Consider the following 19,466-nt stretch of genomic DNA (forward strand, 5'->3'; position numbering starts at 1 on the left):
GTCTTTAACTATTTGATATATATATATTGATTACAATATACAATTTAAATGTGTTAGCTAGCTTATACAGGGTGGGGCAGAACTGATTGAACAGTTTTGGGGTGAAATAAAAGAGTAATGGAGGTACATAAAGAAGAAAGTTTATTTTCCTCATGATTAGCATAACATACCATTTAAAATACTTATGTTTTGAAAACAATATCAGGAAGATGGGTTTGTTAGCTGCATCACACTGTTGGAGTTGTTCTCGGAAGTTTCCTACAGCATGTTCACACAAATGGCGAGGTATGGCCATAACCTCTGCTGCAATAATCCATCCCCTTAGCTGTGGTAGGGTGTGAGGGCAACTTCTGAACTTCTCTTTTAGATGTCCCCAAAGAAAGAAATTGCAAATGCTCAAATCAGGTAACCTCACAGGCCAGTGTAAATCACCCCTCAGAGACACCAGACCTCTGGGAAACATGTGTTTCAAAACATTGGGTGACATTCGGGCTGTGTGAGCTGTAGCCCCATCCTGCTGGAACCACACGTCTCGCAATGCTTCATTTTCAACAATGTTTTCCACCATGGGCTGCAAAAAATTTTGCAACATTGCAGCATAGCGATCGGAATTCACTATCACGGTTACTCCCTCCTCTGAAAACGACTCCAACAGTGTGTTGCAGCTAAAGGCCCTATCTTCCAGATATTGTTTTCAAAACATAAGTATTCTAAATGGTATGTTATGCTAACCTCTAGGAATATAAACTTTCTTCTTTATGTACCTCCATTACTCTTTTATTTTACCTCAAAACTGCTCCATCGGTTCTCCCCCACCCTGTATATTGAGAGGTAGTATTGATTTTTTAGGCAATTAGAAAGATTTTCCACCCTAATACGAGTATTCTAATTAAAATATTTCATTTCAATCTTTAAATATGTGAATTTATAACTAGAAACAAAACAATTACAATTATAAGACTATATATAAAATAATTAAATGCAGTGAATGGATATAAAATATTTGAATTGTGCACATGTTTATTTCAAACAGTATTAGATTTTCTCATAACTTAAGTCTCGTTTCAAGTCGTATGAGGTTTGTTTGGTTATAGATCTATTGATAGTGCTGTGCACTGTGCTATCAGCTACCTATCTGTTATGTGACTCTTCAATGTTAAGAAGATCTGCATTCCTGAAGTGTTTTTGTATATTGAAGCCAGTTAAATGGTCAATATTTAGCTTATTACCTTGCTCCATACAAACTTAACAAAGCTAATGAATAGACATAGTACCAATAATTGTTTACCGAAAAATCCCTAAGTGGTAAACACCACCTTGGCCTGTTGGCCATTATTGGAGACAATAAGTGCCCTTTTTAGCCATCCATTATGATCCATATACTGTTATTGTTAATAGGCTAATTGCAACATAAAAAATAACACTTCAAAAAGACAAAAAAGTTGAAAAAAATCAAATAAATCAAAAAAATCATGAAAAAATCAAAAAAATCATTGATTTTTAATTTTTTTGATTTAAAAAAAAATAAAAAAAATCACCAACCCTGCTTTGAAATAATAACAGATCACTGAGGATTCCGGTCCCATACATGGCGTTTGTATATATATGTTGTCCAATACACCGGAAGATCGCGTATACTCGAATCAATCTAAATTCTAAACGCTCGGAAACGGACCCTATGACATAAAAACAAATGAACGGCGATGTCACCATGGCACCCAGGATCAGGATATATATTTATATATATATATATATCCCCAAGTTATACATACGATTGCAGAGTGAAAGACGGAGCTATGTATACAACACAGCCACAATCTCTATGTACAAAAAATGATAACGTTTCCGGCGGTTTCCATGAACGCAAATTGACGTCACGCAGACATAACGCCAATACCCTTTTTACAGATGGATCAAAGTCTCGGCTTATTCTGAGAGAAATACAAGATGAAGTAATCGATCTAATTCATTTGAACATTTTTACAGTTCTTTTCTATCTACAGTTCAATCTTTTTTAGAAACAACTGCAGCACAAGCTGGTAGTCTTCGATCCAGAGGTTCCCTCCAAGTTTACGAGCATTGATGCATTCTAACACCTCATCAGGATGTCATAATTCAACACATTACGCAAACATCCATTTGATCAAGAACGTATAATACTTCCTGAATAGATGCGAACCAAACTTCACGGCGCACAAAGCGATCAAGAAACGCCGACCGATTAATCAGGCATCTGACGTTGAAACAACGCTGAAATAACGTTGATTCAACATTAACTTGAGGTTGATTCAACGTTGGATTAACGTTGATTCAACGTCAGATGTCTGGTGGAGGAGCCTCGTCTACCGAAAAAGATCAGTGAAAGTTGGTTGAGGCAGAGATAAAAAAAACCTTGGTCAAGTGAGAGCTTGCTTCCCTGAAGATATGAAAAAACTACACCTAACAATATTGTATCTTATAGATAACACACTCATTACTTCCACAACTCTAGCAACTATACAATCGAAAATGAAAATAGTAAGAAATGTAAAAGAAATTAAACAATCCATACTGAACTATAACCGATTATGGGGTGTATAGTTACATAAAGAACAACACAATAGCCATGAGCTTTATATAGTCGCCCAGATGAGTTGGAACACGCAGCACTGTTGTAATTCAAAAGCAACAAGTAAATGTCCTTTCAACACTTGCACAACGTAGATCCCTATGACCTATGGAGATGGTCCAAGAAACTGACATTCATCCAGGTAGCCGGGCTTGAATATCATTCTTGCATTCAGAGAAATGAGTGGGACTTTGTCCAAATAGCAAAGCACTTTTTGTTTCTTTCTGTGGCTCAAGCCGACCCAGTATTGTCCGATAAAAGGGCGTATCAGTGCTACGAGTAGATTAATCTATTTGGACAATATGACCCATTCATTTATACGAGTGCGTCTATCTGGACAACATGACCCATTCATTCATACGAATGTCTCTATTTGGACAACATGACCCATTCATTTTTACGTCGTAGGAAGACATTATTAATAGGAGTAGGAAGTGTGCGTCGTAGGAAGACATTATTAATAAAAGCGTAATGACCTACAACAGGCCAGCGGAGCGCAGGACGCGACTGTAGGACAGCTGTCCTGTCATCCAGGCATTAAGAGGACGACATAGACCGCTTGCAGAAACACGGCTTTTGGTCCAAATACCGATGCTTAATGCTTTTTTCACTCGTGTGGGTCATCGTGACTCAGTTTTATAGGGCGTATCAACGCTATAGGTGCATTCTCTGTTCGCACCGCGTTTGAGAAATGTCATTATTTGCAGAATATGAACCACTAATTATTCGGTATGTATGGAACAGCACTGGAATCAAGCTGTGCCGGTCTACAGCAACATGCATGGTGTTATACACATGTATTCAAAAATATTTAGAATATACAAGTGAATAAATCGATATTCGGTTGATAAGTATGTGCATGAAGTCGATGTTGCAGCAATAGACTTGTGTTAGGAATAGCAATGAGTGACTCATGCTGGCATCTGACTCATGACTCGTATCATGATTCCGCGACTCGGAGTCATCAAGATTTAGCTTCAGTCAACACATTACCAGGCAGTGTATATAAGCAAGACAGAGTGATTAGTACTACCTTTGATACACACTGACTTCTCGGTGCAGAGTTTGGAGGCTGGTCCACGAAAGATGATTCAAGGGAAACCACTAATAGCAATGAAGGATTTATAGAACAATGCATAATGTATCTAAACATTTAGGGTATTTATATACCTGACGTAGAATTTACTGAAGTAGCATTGCAATTCAAGTAGTAATTAATCTTGATGCAGTAGGAACAAACACAAAGTAAGACAGATATCAATAAAGTATATAACTGCTCATGACAGCAATGAATAAGCTGTTCAATGTTTTCTTTAAGTACGTTAAATAAGTAGTTCGATGTCCTATGTCTTACATCTTCATATTCATCATATCCAACACAATTGAATTCATTGGCATCCCGTCGGGATATGGGGCCAAAAATAAAATTCAACTAAAATAGAATGAATTAATAGTAGAATAGAACTTCGATTTACATACGATAATGTATATCCGTGATGACGTTATGAGACGTTATCCGTTATATCCGTTAGACGTGCGTTTGTAGTACAAGAGCAATCAATCCGCAATCCTGCAGAAGTGACGTTTGCATGCGTAATGTGTGTGATCAATATTCAGTACGCAGACGTCCTTGCACGAACACGAAGTAAACGTCACGTGCGCTGTAAAAATTTAGGCTTCTCCTTGACTATAAATATAGTCTGAGGCCAAGTTTCAAAAGTTGACCAAGCTCACAATCATGCATGGAATGAATGAACGTTTTAAAAACAGTAATTCAACGCAACAACGCAACAATACAGAGCTTTATATTTTCAGATGTTGCTCAGTAACTTTCAGTCCGCTGAACGAGTGCCAAAAATTGAGATTTTCATTGGTTACCAAGCGGCATTTCAGCGGAGATTTGGTGTGCCGGTCGGAAAAAATTAGCACAAAATTCAACCTGACATTATCTTGATCCTCTAGATCCTATCCGTACCAACAGGTAGATTTAACCTGCCAATTAAGTTGTAAAGTTTGTCGATTTATTTATATAATTGGAGTTATTTATATAATTTATCATAATTTTTAGCCAAAGGATTAAGTAGACTTTCAATCCGAACCTTCAAGACAGACATGTTCGAGATGTAGAGAGGATAAATTCCACTCAAAAGAAATTTAAGTTTATAGCCCCAGATCATAACTTTAATGTGATCTTTTTCTTTCAATACTTTCACTAGATCGTACGTATTCTATTGCGGCTTCCTATACATTGCATCATCCAAAGATATATTAATTTGCGATTACAATTCATCGCTTTAGCACGCAATTTCATACACAGATAATTCATAAGTGGACACATTTTGGTCGCTGCTCATCTTGCGACTGACGAAGTATGTAACTTACGAATCGAAATCAAATAACAGTACAAACACTTGTACTAGTTTACGCCATAGGTAACAATGAATAGCTTGCGTTAATTCCTGACAAAGTTGACGTTTAGGATAGTTTCATCAGCGATTTACTTAGAAAACCATATTAGTGATAGTACGTTGAACTTATGAAACTAGGTCGCCATAAGTGGAGTATCAGAGATGAATGGCATACATCAGCTACCAAGTAACAAGTACCTGGTATCAGAGATGAATGGCGTACATCAGCTACCAAGTAACAAGTACCTGGTATCAGAGATTAATGGCATACATCAGCTACCAAGTAACAAGTATCACAAAAATATCTTCTCAGTTCATAGCCAGGTCGCGTCTCTGTAGCAAGTAAATAAATATGGCACAAGACACCTGTATAGTTGGCGTGGAACCACACATGTATAGTTTTCGTGACACTACACATGTATAGTTGGCGTGGCACTACAAATGTATACTTGGCACACAACACTCAGGGCCATGGTGCGTGAGCAGGCACTTACGCATACGAAGGTCAACAGAACTGCGTACGAAACCATTGCCTCGGCGGCCAAGCTTTACTAAATGTTAACTTGATTACTCAATTTTATTATATAATATTAAGCTTGCTGCTACTCACATAAATGTTGCCAACAAACATTCATTCATGTCGCATTTGATGTTTTCATTTTTCAAATTTTCGTTGTCGAATTAGTGAGTTACGGATCCATAAAAAATTTCTCGCATGATTCAGGCAACAGACGAACTTCACGATTGCAGCAGGGCTACTGATCCCTGATACAGAATCAGGCGAGTGAATATAACACGAGGATGAATGAGTGCGGACTCACGTGTTGGTGTGTTCTGTAGTGTATAATGTATTATGAATGAGCATGTCTTGCATTCATGGCGAACATCAGGCGCAAAGAACATGCGTGACAGTCAGAACAGCGATATCGAATAGCCTTGAGTCTGACATCTCAGTCAAGAGGTTCCGACCCTCAGACGCATGCTGAGGTTCACGTCAACTTAAGAGGTATATTTATACAGTCAATTGAACTACACGTGAACATGTCTCTCATTACAACCTAAATAACCTTATCTTGTTAGGTAATGTGTCTCCATTACTATAAATATAGATATCCATTTGTAAAAATCTTTTGGAACGGATTTTTCAGAGGATAAAGAGAATTGATAATCCTCTCCGCTTATTTTTTTTTAACAAAAAAATACTAAATCTATCAGGATTTTGAGAGTTTTCACAAGGCATGAGCCGCCAAGTTAGGCTATTTCTAATCATGGCGAAGCTAATTAGAGAAGACTTATCCTATCGAGCGTATCCTTATATAGGAAGGCGGCAGTCAGACAAGTTCTTAAACATCTTGAAGCTCATCAAAGGTTCGGAGGAGCCATGACGACCTTCAGGCGTCCATTACATTCCTATACACTCAGACTCTCATGAACACAACGACCAATTCCAAATATTCAATATTGAAACGTACAATTACATCCTGAAGGCATTATTTCCCTACGGTTGTCTTTCTTTCATTTGAAGCCTAAATTAAGCTGCTTCGATGAATCTACCCGAAGATGAACGCCATGTCAATTTTCTCGGTGAATGCTTCAGAGTTAACATGGACATCGAGCAAGATGGCATCCGTCACAAGACGAGATACAATCTGATGCATGCGAAACAGGCCACTAGACGTTAAACTAACCACCGTCGTTAGTTAGTTAGTTAATCTCAATAGACGTTAAACTAACCACCATCAAGTAGTCGATTACACGACATAGCCAGTTGAACGACTTCAGTCGGAAAAAATAAATCGTAAAAATTAAGCACAAGAGCGCCAAGTTGAACTGCTGCAATTTAAAACTTCGTTCGCACCAGTCCGTTCTTAAAATATTTTGGAGAAACAAAACCCCGATGTGTGTAATATTAAAGAATATTACAATTTTGGGAACCGCTAAGTAAAAGTTCTAAGTACCTATTCCCTCAAAATACGCTTAAGAAGGAAAAACTTTACTTATTAAGAAACGACAAATTAATCGGGCAGCATGCGCACTTCGCACTTTTAATAGTTAGGTACTTGTAAACGCTGACGTTTACTAGGTACTTAAAATTACGTGACATTTTACAACAACTTTTTACAACAACAATAAAACAGAACCACCAAGACATACTGAACGAGAATGGACCAAACGTTACACCATCATCGCAGCAGAACACAGTCATTTGATTTCCCTGTAAATATGAGCTTAGCTCACTAGCAATACAAACACGATAGAGGTCCGGTGATGGCGAAATATCCGTTTAGTGCTAGAAGAAAAATACTACATTATTTCAGCCGCACTGCCTTCATCGAAGACTCCATCAAATTAATGTTGTCGCTTATATATGAGCAAACATTCTAACAGAATTTCCACTTACAACAAAACCTGGACACATCTCATATTTTCTTCCCAATATTATATCGCTCGTCCAGTAAAATAAAGTTCTGCAATCTCAAAACTAATGAAAAATGCATCGTCAAAACGATGCATCACACACTAACAAATGATATCAACGCATAATACAATTAATTCAAACATGATTACATCACGCAGTCAATAACTCAATTTCCAAGGAAGTTCATTTCCTTGAATTAGAATAAAAAATATGACTCAGTACTCACTGCAGTGAGTGACAGAGAGCGCATTTTCTCGTCGACGAAAACGTGAAGTCACGGACGAACAGACAGACGGACGGACAGACGGACGGACGGACATGGCGAGCACAATAGTGCATTTTTTTGCAATAAATGAGAAAAATGCGCTAAAAATAAGGAAGTGAAAGTTATACAAACGAACTACAGCCTAAATCTCCGTCACTGTACGCACAGGAGCCTAACTGTTACACATGGCACAAGGTTAGACGCATATGCAGTAAAAGGTTTATATCCGTAAAAAGTAAACATCAGTACGTATAAAGTTAAAGACACAGTAAAAGTTTAAAGACGCAGTAGAAGGTTAACATCAGTGAAAGGTTAAAGACGCAGTAAAAGGTTTATATCAGTAAAAGGTTTATATCAGTAACAGGTTTATACCAGTAAATCGTTTATGCTGGACAGAGGAACCGAGCTGTGATGCATTCAAAACATTACAAGAAACGATCAAATTGCAGTTCACTACATGCGATCTCACAAACGTACGTGACGGATATTGCTAACACAAGATTATGAATTCAATTTGATAGGATAAATTATAGCTCGAATGGTGAAAAAGTTACAACACTATCAACATCGTCGAGCGTCTATATATACGCAGGTGTTAGACAAAATAAGGGAAACGCCAGAGAAATCCACATAATATATATTAGTACGGTGTAGGTCCACCTTTTGCTGCAATTACAGCCTCAATTCTCCTAAGTATTGATTCATACAAATATTGAATTGGTTCCAAAGGAGTATTAACCCATTCTTCAGTAAAAACTCGCTATTTTAAAAACGATGGCGGGAATCAACTTCTGAATTGCATCTCTAAAATCGACCATAAATGCTCGGAGATGCTCAACTTCATTAGAATGTTCCTCGTGCTAATTTTTAACAATTCCAGCTATATGGATCCGGGCATTTTCATCTTGAAAGATCGCGTTCCCCTCCGGAAACAGTGTTTGAACCACTGGCTGAATTTGGTCCTCCAAAATTCCTAAATAAACACGGCTGTTGATTCTCCCATGAAGAGAAGTCATTGGTCCGCCGGATTTCCAAGAAATAGAACCCCAGATCATCACAGGTCCCCCGCCATGTTTTGCGGTTGAGGAAGCAGTCGGGGTTAAATGATTCCGTTGGCTGTCTCCAAACGTAAACTCGGCCAAAGGTTAGAAATAAGTTAAACGATTATTCGTCGGAGAAAATTGACATTTTTCCACCGCTCGAAGGACCATTCTGCAGGCGTTTACAACACTCTAAACGCCCAAAAGCATTTGTATTTGAAAACAGGGGTTTTTTAATTGCAGCGCTTCCATAGAATCGAGATCTGCGCAGCTCTCGGCGGACAGTCTCCATGGAAACCGGTGTCTGTAGGTGTCCATTGAGGTCTGCAGTAATTTAAACAACCGTTGTCTTTCAATTGTCCCTCACAATTTGATTTAGGTCACGACGTTCTATTTCAGATAACTTCAACTTTCGGCCAGACCTGTGCTAGGCTGAGTACGTCTTTCCTTCGCTTTCAAAAACAGTCAATAATTTTGAGGCAGTACCTCTAGAAACGTCAAGCATTCGGGAAGTTTCTGTCACACTAGCACCTACCATACGAGCACCAACAATTTGGCCTGTTTGAAAGTCGGAGGGTTTGTCATTTATAGGTTAAGGACTCAAAAATTTACTAAAAATACCTGTGCAATTATAAAATATAAATTAGCAGTAACAATAAACAGCAAAAATCAAAAATATAACGTTTCATTGTTTATAACATGTTCAAAATTTACAATATCAAAATGTCAGGCGTTTCCCTATTTTATCCAACCCCTGCATATGGCCATGTCCAAAACGGATTACTTATAGCAACAATACGCGAATTAACAATAGTTTTAGTACCAGACCGAGATAATTTCATCACAACTATGTAAAAACTAGAATTGATAGAGACTCACTTATCCCGAGCTGCTCACGAAAGTTTTTTGAGAAAAATTCTCACGAAATTAGGCATTTTACAATTTATTTAGACTTAGAACATTTCATGGGACATTTTGCAATGTAACTTTAAATCACTAATATGATTTTGAACTAGCAAATGCACTAATGTCGTCGATAGCAACAATTTTTCTGCTGAATAACTTGTAACATATCATCGCTAATGCTTTCAAATCATACATATCAACGCTCCTATGCTTTCTAGCAATTTCTTTACAAATTAATGCGATGTGACGAGACAGCAAGGAAAATAGCGGCACACTCTCGCTTCCATTTTGGCTTACAGGCTTGGCTGTCTCATAGGATCAAATAAGAGAAAGAAAGCCTGCTTTTGTATGCGGAGATTAAGGTCTGAAAGACGGGCGTCTGGCACCGTGGACTTTACTTAAGTAGGTCATGCATGTGGGGCTGTCGGAGCGGCTGAGTACAGGCGAGCAGGCGAGAGAGAGAAGCAGACGAGGGAGACGAGCAGACGAAAGGCGAGCAGACGAGGAAGACGAACAGACGAGGAAGAGGAGCAAACGAGGGAGAGGAGCAGACGAGGAAGACGAACAGACGAGGAAGACGAGCAGACGAGGAAGACGAACAGACGAGGAAGAGGAGCAAACGAGGGAGAGGAGCAGACGAGGGAGAGGAGCAGACGAGGAAGACGAGCAGATGAGGAAGAGGAGCAAACGAGGGAGAGGAGCAGACGAGGGAGAGGAGCAGGCGAGGGAGAAGAGCAGACGAAGAAGAGGAGCAGACGAGGAAGACGAGCAGACGAGGGAGACGAGCAGACGAGCGAGCCGAGCAGACGAGCGAGACGAGCAGGCGAGGGAGACGAGCAGACGAGCGAGCCGAGCAGACGAGCGAGCCGAGCAGACGAGCGAGCCGAGCAGACGAGCGAGCCGAGCAGACGAAAGAGAAGAGCAGACGAAAGGCGAGCAGACGTGACGGAGGCACAACGATCCGTCGGATGGATGGGCGGAGGCCGAGGGACTAGCGAGAGAAGTTCAAGGACAATGCAAGGATCGATGTCCAACAAAATCAGGTTCGACGTTCACTGAAAATTCCGTATGATGATGAAGAAAAATAAAGTCTGATGGCAAAGAAAAATCATGTCTATTCTTCATCAAAGATCATGTTTATTATTGAACAATATTCAAGTTCGTGGTTGAGAAAAAACTTGTGTTTGTTAACACGTGCTCGAGAAACGAGGCATTATTGTATACACGTGCAACGTTGACGATGTGGCGACATTCATGAACGTGGCATCAAGTTTATAGTGGCAACTCTAATAAAAACCTTTTAAAAAATTAGATTAGTACTCACTGCAGTGAGTGAAAGAGAGCGCATTTTCTATTAAAGCTTGCGTCGCAGTGCTCTACACTTCACCGTGTGGGACTCGTTCATGACCTAACATGAAGGCCGCGATTCTTGTCGCCGCTACCATGTACGGAGGCCGCCGCTGGAGCGTAGGCCGCCTATTTGCTTAAAGCTTCCGGACAACATACGCAGTCAAAATTATCTCAACTTACTTACTGCGTTCTATAAATAAATTCAAAGCTTACACTTAAACGTATATTGTTTATTTACTTACTGCTTACTAATTATTACTTACTATTTTATTCATTTTATTTAATTACTATTCGCTACTTACTTATAACTCAGTCACAGTTTACGTTAGAACAGGAATTTATCTTGCAGGTTGATAAAGCATTCCTGCAGCACTCCGTGGGATTTCGGGCAAAAAATGGCAGTGTTGTGAATGTAATTTATACATGTGAATATATTGGGAGCAGTAATCATCGACGTTCATAAATCCTTGCAAAGTAACTATTTTTACGAGACAAATAGTGCGGCCAGGCTTCGTCAAGACAATGAATTATAGATAGTGGCAGACTGATATAAACATCGTAGAAATATAACTATTGCCGTGATTTACAGCCGGCCAAGATACCAGTACAAATGGTAGCGAATTTTAAACGTATTGTTAGATAATCGTGTTGGAATCTAAAAATTTTTCGTTGTACTAATTTTCATCTTCCCTGTACAAATTTGCAATTAATTTTCATGATTTACGCTGGTATTAAACTGAGATTTCGATCTTTATAAATCGAGTTTGTGAACGCTCAACGATCCGTGATATATGCGTGCCATGTACCGCACTCAGAAAAATGAATGAGTGGTATTGTCAAAAAAGTAACATTTTCTGCAAGTAGCACTGATACGCCCTTATCCTGGTCAAACTGGGTCAAAATGATCAAGATAAGGACAAAAAGTGAATCGTTATTTGGATAAGTTTAACTCCTTTCTTAGGGTGCGACTTAGTCGGACTTGCCGTCTGCCTCTACGAAAGACGAAAATAATTGATAATGCGCAGACGAAAATAAGAAAATAAATGAAAACGCGCAGACGAAAATATTTGATAATACGCAGAAGAAAATAATTTATAATATGCAGATGAAAGTAATTGATAATACGCAGACGAAAATAATTGATAATACGCAGACGAAAATAAGTGATAATACGCAGACGAAAGTAATTGATAATACGCAGATGAAAATAATTGATTACACGCAGACAAAAATAAGTGATAATACACAGACGAAAATAATTGATAATACGCAGACGAAAATAATTGATGATACGCAGACGAAAATAATTGATAATACCGAGACGAAACGAACCCAGACAGAAATTCCTGCACCAATTGCGCACTTGATCCTCTCAAAGGACGACTCAGGGCCAAACCCTACGCCTCAATTGAGGCACAGAGCGCTACAAGAACGCCCATATATGGCGGCCAACTGAGTGCTCAGCCGGTCCACGTGTGGGCTCACAGGCAAGAACAAGTCTAGCACTTAGATCATACGCAGCCTCAGCGGGACATATAACCAAGTTGAGACGGTATTCTAATTTGTTCTCAGATTATAGCGATTTGTATTGTTCCTGGAATTACATGCAGCCGCATTGTGTGCGGTATTGTTCAGTCTTAAAATGTCTAGCACCTTACGGACCAGGCCATAAGTCCAGCAGCTATGTCAATCAATCGTAAGTTATGGAAAGATCGGGTTCCAAAGGCCGGATCCCTTGTGAATCAAGGCGCGAAAAGTACAAGAATCGGCAACAGGCCATGGGCCTATTTCTTCAGTGCCGACACTTCTATTCTATGGGTCAAGTTGTCATTAGTGCGTGACACGGAGTGACAGGAGGCGGCAGCTGTCTGTCTATGCGGGTGGCTCACTTCACTAAACACGCGTGGCGACCTTGGGTATACACACATCGCGGCATGTCCACAACATCTGGTGTCGCACTATCAAAAATCATACGTAACTTAGTCAGCCGATCACTAGTGGCTTTCAAAGAAGATAAACTCAATAATCATAGACGAGAAATCGGCAGCTACGTGAATTTAGTCCGCAAGTGTACTAGGCAGCTACGTGTACTTTGGATGCTTCGTGTCGTGTACTTAGGCTTCGTGTACTACGAGTTAAGATTGTACGGCCTTGGGAGGATGATTCGGAGTTGAATCAGCAGGACAAGAAGCGCGAAATTATACTGCGTTTGGAAATTCTAGTGACTAAAGCGAGTTTGACATCAAGTCAAAAAAGCCACACTACCATAATATCTAACTCCGGGAGACAAGAAGCTTTCTCCACGAATAGTAACAAATGAAGTGCTCTATGAATGCATTTATCATAAAAATAATTTGATTTAACCCATACCTACGATATTATTTAATTAATTCATTTTAAAGTCACTAAAGTTGCGAATGTCGTGAAAAACATCAGTTCTGCAGCTCAGAAGGTTGTTTCATGTCAGAAAACTAGGTAGCCTTGAGGAAAGATGGAGCCTGTATTGATCAGCATATAATAAGTGCTTGTTACTACAGCATGTAATAAAAGCCTATTACCCGTAGCATGTAATAAGAGCTTATTAACTACAGCACGCAAACCACCAGCACCAGCAGCAGAAGCAATATTAGGTGATGGTAGCCTGAACTTGACATTTCGTCACGCACAGAATTTCACAGTATCTGGGGCGCGAGAAATTGCTAAGTTGTGTTAAAATGCACATTTCCTTGACGTAGGTAGTATATATAGCACCTTAAATAGCTAGTGCATGACAGAATATCGTTCTCTAGGTAAGCAACGATGATGCAGTAAAATGTATAACCAAATTAATCAATATGTAACTACAAGCACGCCCGAATTACGTTAAAATACCAAACTACGATGATTTTTCACGCTAACAAGTGTATTCAATTTGTAAATACATTACTTAAATGATGCGAATCCATACGCTAACATGTATTCACGCCGTGATGAATTATTATGGTAGGAACTGCCGTCTGGTACACCTCTAAGCAAGTAACCCGCACCCTGACAGCAAGTACAGCACCATGCAGGGCATAAGCGCAAAACTGATGCAATAGATGGCTGCTTACCGAATATGGTTAGCTTATGTCACCTGGGTAAGTGCTTAATTTCACGCATAGTTACAGTAATAAAGTAATGTACATTTAGCACCTCGATAAGTGCTTAGTTTCACGCATAGTTACAGTAAGTAATAAAGTAATGTATATTTATCAATATGTATCAATGTTGACAATTCGTAAAATGAGTATTGTGGCGTGTAGAAAAAAGCTTAATTAGATGTGAGCAATGTACATGGCAGGTATGAGGTAATATTTAGTGATATTTACTATTTAGTAAAATGTATCAATGTTGATAGCAATATAGGGAATAGGGATACAATCCATAAGTTAATTAAGCGCATTAAATTCCATAACAAGTTGAAAAGGAAATGATGTAAGCTACAGCTGAGCATGCACTGTGTAACAAGTCACGCTTGTCTGGAGTGAAGGCAGGGCTGGCGAGTGGCTTATAGAAGCCATAGTCAGCACGCATCAGTGCGTCAGTCTAGGCATAGTCTAAGTAGGCTATGCACGAGCGGCGTAGGCTATTTATCGTGTAGCAGTGATTGCTGTAAAAATAACAAGCTTAGAGCAGGACGTTAGGACTAAAGTTTAGGGATTTCTGGACTGGACTTAAGTGATCCTATGCCAGATATTTATTACTCTGAAAATTGCGATCATTATGCAGATGTTACATTATAACCTCTGAATTTAGAAGCATGCAATTGAGATTACAGCATACTTAAACAATATTTTCTTACAGGAATTTGATGGTACAAAAAAACAGATCTAAAATATTTTACTAATTCGAGTATGCTGCAAATAGTAAAACCTATTCCATAAGTTAAGGTCTGAACTCAGACTATTAAAAATAAAATTGATGTGTAAATCCAAAAAGTGCACTTGCCATAATCTCCTGATGTTAACTGAATAAGGAAAAAAGTCAAGTAAACACTCTTTTACAGCTGTGATAGCAAAAACTATAACAAATAGCAATAAGTTGGTAAAAGACCAAACAGTACCTAGGGATATTTGATCAGTCCGACTAAATATCCACCTCATCTGACAATATAATTTGAAGTGGTAAACTAGAAAATATTTATGTAAAGTTTCTCTTAAATTCATACAATTTGTGTAACATAAATACCATTATTCTAATGCCCACAATGCTAAGTATAATCTCCAAATTGTCAAAAAATCTCATATTGAGCAAATATGAGATGGAAATGCAAAGAGAACAAGTAATCAACATTGCAGATTTTATCAACTCTCTGCCAGTTCTGGACAAAGTGTGGACTATTGGGTTAAATTTACCAACAGCAAAATATAAATGATCATTTCATTGGTTATTTTAGGTAATTTCAGGCAAAAATATGTCACTTAATTGCATTGGGAATTTAGAAAAAGGGCATGGACATAGGAGAATTGTCCATGGGGATGGCAGGTCCAGGCTCCTTAGTGTGTGGCTTCTGAAGTTATATAACTTAGATAATGTTATGTAGAAAAGATGCCAATACGTTGACCTAAAAAGTTCATCTTTCTAAACTGGCATGAGAGTAAAGCATTGCTATGACCATGCCATGGTCAAACTAAAAAAATGTAACTCAGTACTCACTGCAGTGAGTGATAGATAGTGCATTTTCTCGTTGATGAAAACGTGAAGTCACGGATGGACAGACAGACATGGCAAACAGCCAAGCACAATAGTGCATTTTTTCATAAATGTGAAAATGCGCTAAAAAAAACTTGCAGCAAATTGGATGGGACCACACTTGATCTATCTGGAAAATACAAACCACTATTCCTAAATTCCCCCCCCCCCTATTTTCCGCACAAATGGGAACTTGATCAAATGTTTCCCTTAAATATGCCCTTTCCTTTTACCATTTCATGGGCAAGCATAAAAATGTACAAAGAGAAATTGTAACAAATCGTAAAAATGTACCGTACCGTACCATATATTGTAACATAAGGCTTAGGCTTAAATGGGAAAAAAAATTTTCTACCTAGCTCCCAGTTTCATCCAAACTGAATATGAAGCTTATCTAAAATATACAGCTGAATTGTCAAAAAATTGTGGGTAAGGCTTGTTTCATTGGTAATTGTAAAAAATTGCTGTTGTTGTTGTATGCGTTGTTTGTCCATTATTTTAACCAAAAAAATAAAGCAAGTGCCAGAGAAAAGTGTGAGCTCTCATTGAGCACGCAGTTTGGTCTCATAACTCTCGTTCATGGGTAGCTTCTGTCCCATTTTGCAGTTTGAGATAAATTAGGGAAAGACCAAACTTTTTGCTAAAGTATTACAGCTTTAAAGTCACCAGTCACGTAAAGTCAAATCTCAAGGCCCAATCATGCAGTTATACAGCCTTACAGACATAGTCTGGAGTCTGGACTCTGGACTCTACACTCTAGCATGGAATGTTCTGACTTTTCAAGCCCTAAGTGGAAAAAACGCGACTTCAGATGGATTAGTTCGCCTGTTAATGAATTCCGTAGAGGGCTTAGGCGGCGAAAAATTGGCACTAATTCCGCAAGATGCACAAAATTGATAATGAATTCAAGACGAATTCCGCAGCGCAATCAGCAAAGCGAAATCCGCGCGAAGTTCGAAGCTAAGAAGAAAATACGGAAGCCAGACGCACGATCGAACAGAAGCTACTGGACCAGGAGCAACGTTCATGTTCGTCGACCCACTCAACCGTGGTATTGCTCGAGAAGCAAATATGACGTGAACGCAAGCGTGAACGCGATGTACGAATACCGCCCTTCGGCTTACCAACACCAAGTACGAGAGTAATGAGACAACTAAAAAGGCAACGTAATGAGTAATCTTTTTTTAGACGAAATTGAGATGTTAGTTGTTTAAATGATGAATCGTGAAAACATAGCAATTCCGTGAGAATGTTCAAGATCTCTTACAAAATCCGTGCAATGGCGGTTCGGTGTAATTCCGTGAGAATTTTGAAAAGCAGTACTCCTGATCATTACCTTAAATTTCCAATCGGGTTTCAAGCCATAAAGATTTATAGCTATGCAACCTTTTTGGAGCTGTAAAATTCCCACTAGATGAATTATTTTCTGTCTAATTTTTACTAGGGATGCAGGACTGGGCCACAAGATTCTTAATCTAAGTTATCAAAGATAAGCCATTATGATTATGATTAATAATATTAATATAAGATGAGAATGTTTCCTATCTTACAGTTATATATATAAATAATCCCATACGAAATGAATTTTTAAGAATTTTGTAGCTCCTAAAACAGCAAAAGTTACTATTCATAACATAGAAAGTAGAAATTCTCCAATAAAAAATATCTAGGGGGCCTATTGCAAATGTGGAGAATTTCCAGATCTGCCATAGACTGCCAGTGCCAGATGACCATGAAAATGTTTAAGCTCTTCAAGAAATACTTGAATGAGTTGAATCATTAGCATACCATGATCAAATTTGTAGAGTATATTAGCAGTCTAGAGTCTGGCAAGATAAATATTAGTATTTCTTAAATTACCATCATTACAATTTTTAAAGTAATAGTTTCAATAGGGGCCTAGGTAGCCTAGTCAAATTCAAAATGCAAGAGCCTCCAAACATCCGTTTTGGCGTTTTCACCTGTACAGTCGCGGCCATCATACCGTTGCATTGTCCTTCATTAATAACAGATAAGAAAGAAAATACTAAAGCAACTGCAGCAGCAATACTAATAATGATTTTAAACATTAAAAATTGATAGAAACATACCTTTGAAGTGATCATCATAAGTAGAAGTATTGAAAATAAAACATGGAAGTGTTCCGCTTTTCTGACACGAAGCATTGATCTGTATTTGGCATACTCGCCACCAAGGCTAAGTTTAGAGGATAAAAAACTACAACTCATTTTAACTAATCAGTTTGAGCACTAGTTGAGTGAATCAGCATCTAGTTACTTTTCAAACCCGATGCTATGGGCCTATGAGAGATAAATAAGTGACCAACTAGAAATGAAAGGCTACGTTGCTACACACAACCGTCACTTAACCGAGTCAAGTCACTACTGAAAGCAGCATGAAATCCGCAGCTACTGTTATGTAGCCTCTGAAGTGTCTAGCCTCGCCGTGATAATAGAGCGGCCTCATTCCTGTGAATGGGATCTTTTTTCCTGCAGATTTGTGAGATTACTAACGAATTTTTTTAATAAAGACGTCTATACATTAACAACCTCTAAATCTCACACGGAAGTAGATTTAAAGTGGAGACGTCATCTTTAGCACGCGCGCAATTGCTTATCTTGAAGAGCATTGGCATTGGCCAAGCAGAAAGAGATAATTTGGTTTATCGTAAAAAAGCCAGTTATTTCCCGTGAACTGCATTAAATTAGTCGAAAAATGCGAGTTTCATCCAAATGAATTCCACATTGTATTCTATATCCGATGGGTGTGATTCTAAATTTTTACGTCAACGATTCCATCGTTTGAGCAAATTTATATCTACACCTAATCAAAAATTTATTATCATTACACGATTTTTTCACGTAAAAATTTTTCACTATTATTTCACGTTCTTTTCTTCAGGTATAAAAAGAATCGCGAAGAAGTTGTGTGCGCAAAAACTTCTAACTAGGTTATTTTATGAATTACATCGCTATGATTTTCATTAAAATACAATTAATGCAGCCGTATATTTCACTGTTACCCAGGTGAAGACGGTTTTTTTTTCATCGTTAAAAATATTTATTTATGTAATATTTGTTTTTTATCAGATTTTCGTTTATTTCATTCCTTTCAATTGTCAGAATCAAACGTACGTATCAGAAATTTCGCCTCAAATGCAGCACGTGGCTTGATTTTCTTCAAACACGAGCAAGAAGTGTTGCTGTGTACTGTTTAGAGTTTGAAACGTTCCATACATAAAAAAGTCGTAATAATTAGTCCTTATCCGCACATATTGGTGTGTATGGATTATGGAATACAGTCACTAGAAGTATCAAATATTTTTTTTATGAATAGTCATCAGCTCAAACGGAAGAAGTTTTTGGCGTGGATAAAGGTGAAATTTTTTGTTCGGCCCAGGTGTTGCATTTCATCGTAAATCGCGCAAGCTGATTATACTCCCATCGGGGAGCACAGCCGTGCGCCACCAATTTTGTGCACCAATAAGCCCTGAATCGAACGCCTTGGATCTCTCCGGACATCCACCAATCAGCCGTGAACCACTCGGCCTTGTCTTCCTCAGGCCTCGCATAGAACCTGTCGTGCACCACCAGGCCGCGGCTCGAATCTGACTTCCGGGCATCGTTAAATTACGTAATTTTACGTTCACCGCATTTGAAGTTAGGTTTCAGATAGCATAGTTCTGTTCAAAAATTTATCGTCCTTCGACAAGTGGCCGTTCGACCGAGGGCTAGCTGGTTCGACCCACGGCCTAGAT

At 38.7% G+C, this 19,466-nt stretch overlaps 1 protein-coding gene across 1 annotated transcript in view; it reads right to left on the minus strand.

Annotated features, from left to right (window-relative positions):
* LOC108677706 (NPC intracellular cholesterol transporter 1) overlaps positions 1–18,081 on the minus strand; it is a 59,482-nt gene extending 41,401 nt beyond the window's left edge. Inside the window, exon 1 of the mRNA XM_018165972.2 lies at positions 17,800–18,081. Coding sequence (XP_018021461.1) covers positions 17,800–17,937 — 138 coding nt within the window. The 5' untranslated portion in view covers positions 17,938–18,081. The remainder of the gene's footprint in view (positions 1–17,799) is intronic.
* Positions 18,082–19,466: the final 1,385 nt, after the last annotated feature.

This window comes from Hyalella azteca, unplaced genomic scaffold (assembly GCF_000764305.2).
Source record: "Hyalella azteca isolate HAZT.00-mixed unplaced genomic scaffold, Hazt_2.0.2 contig15760, whole genome shotgun sequence".
NCBI lineage: Eukaryota > Metazoa > Arthropoda > Malacostraca > Amphipoda > Hyalellidae > Hyalella > Hyalella azteca.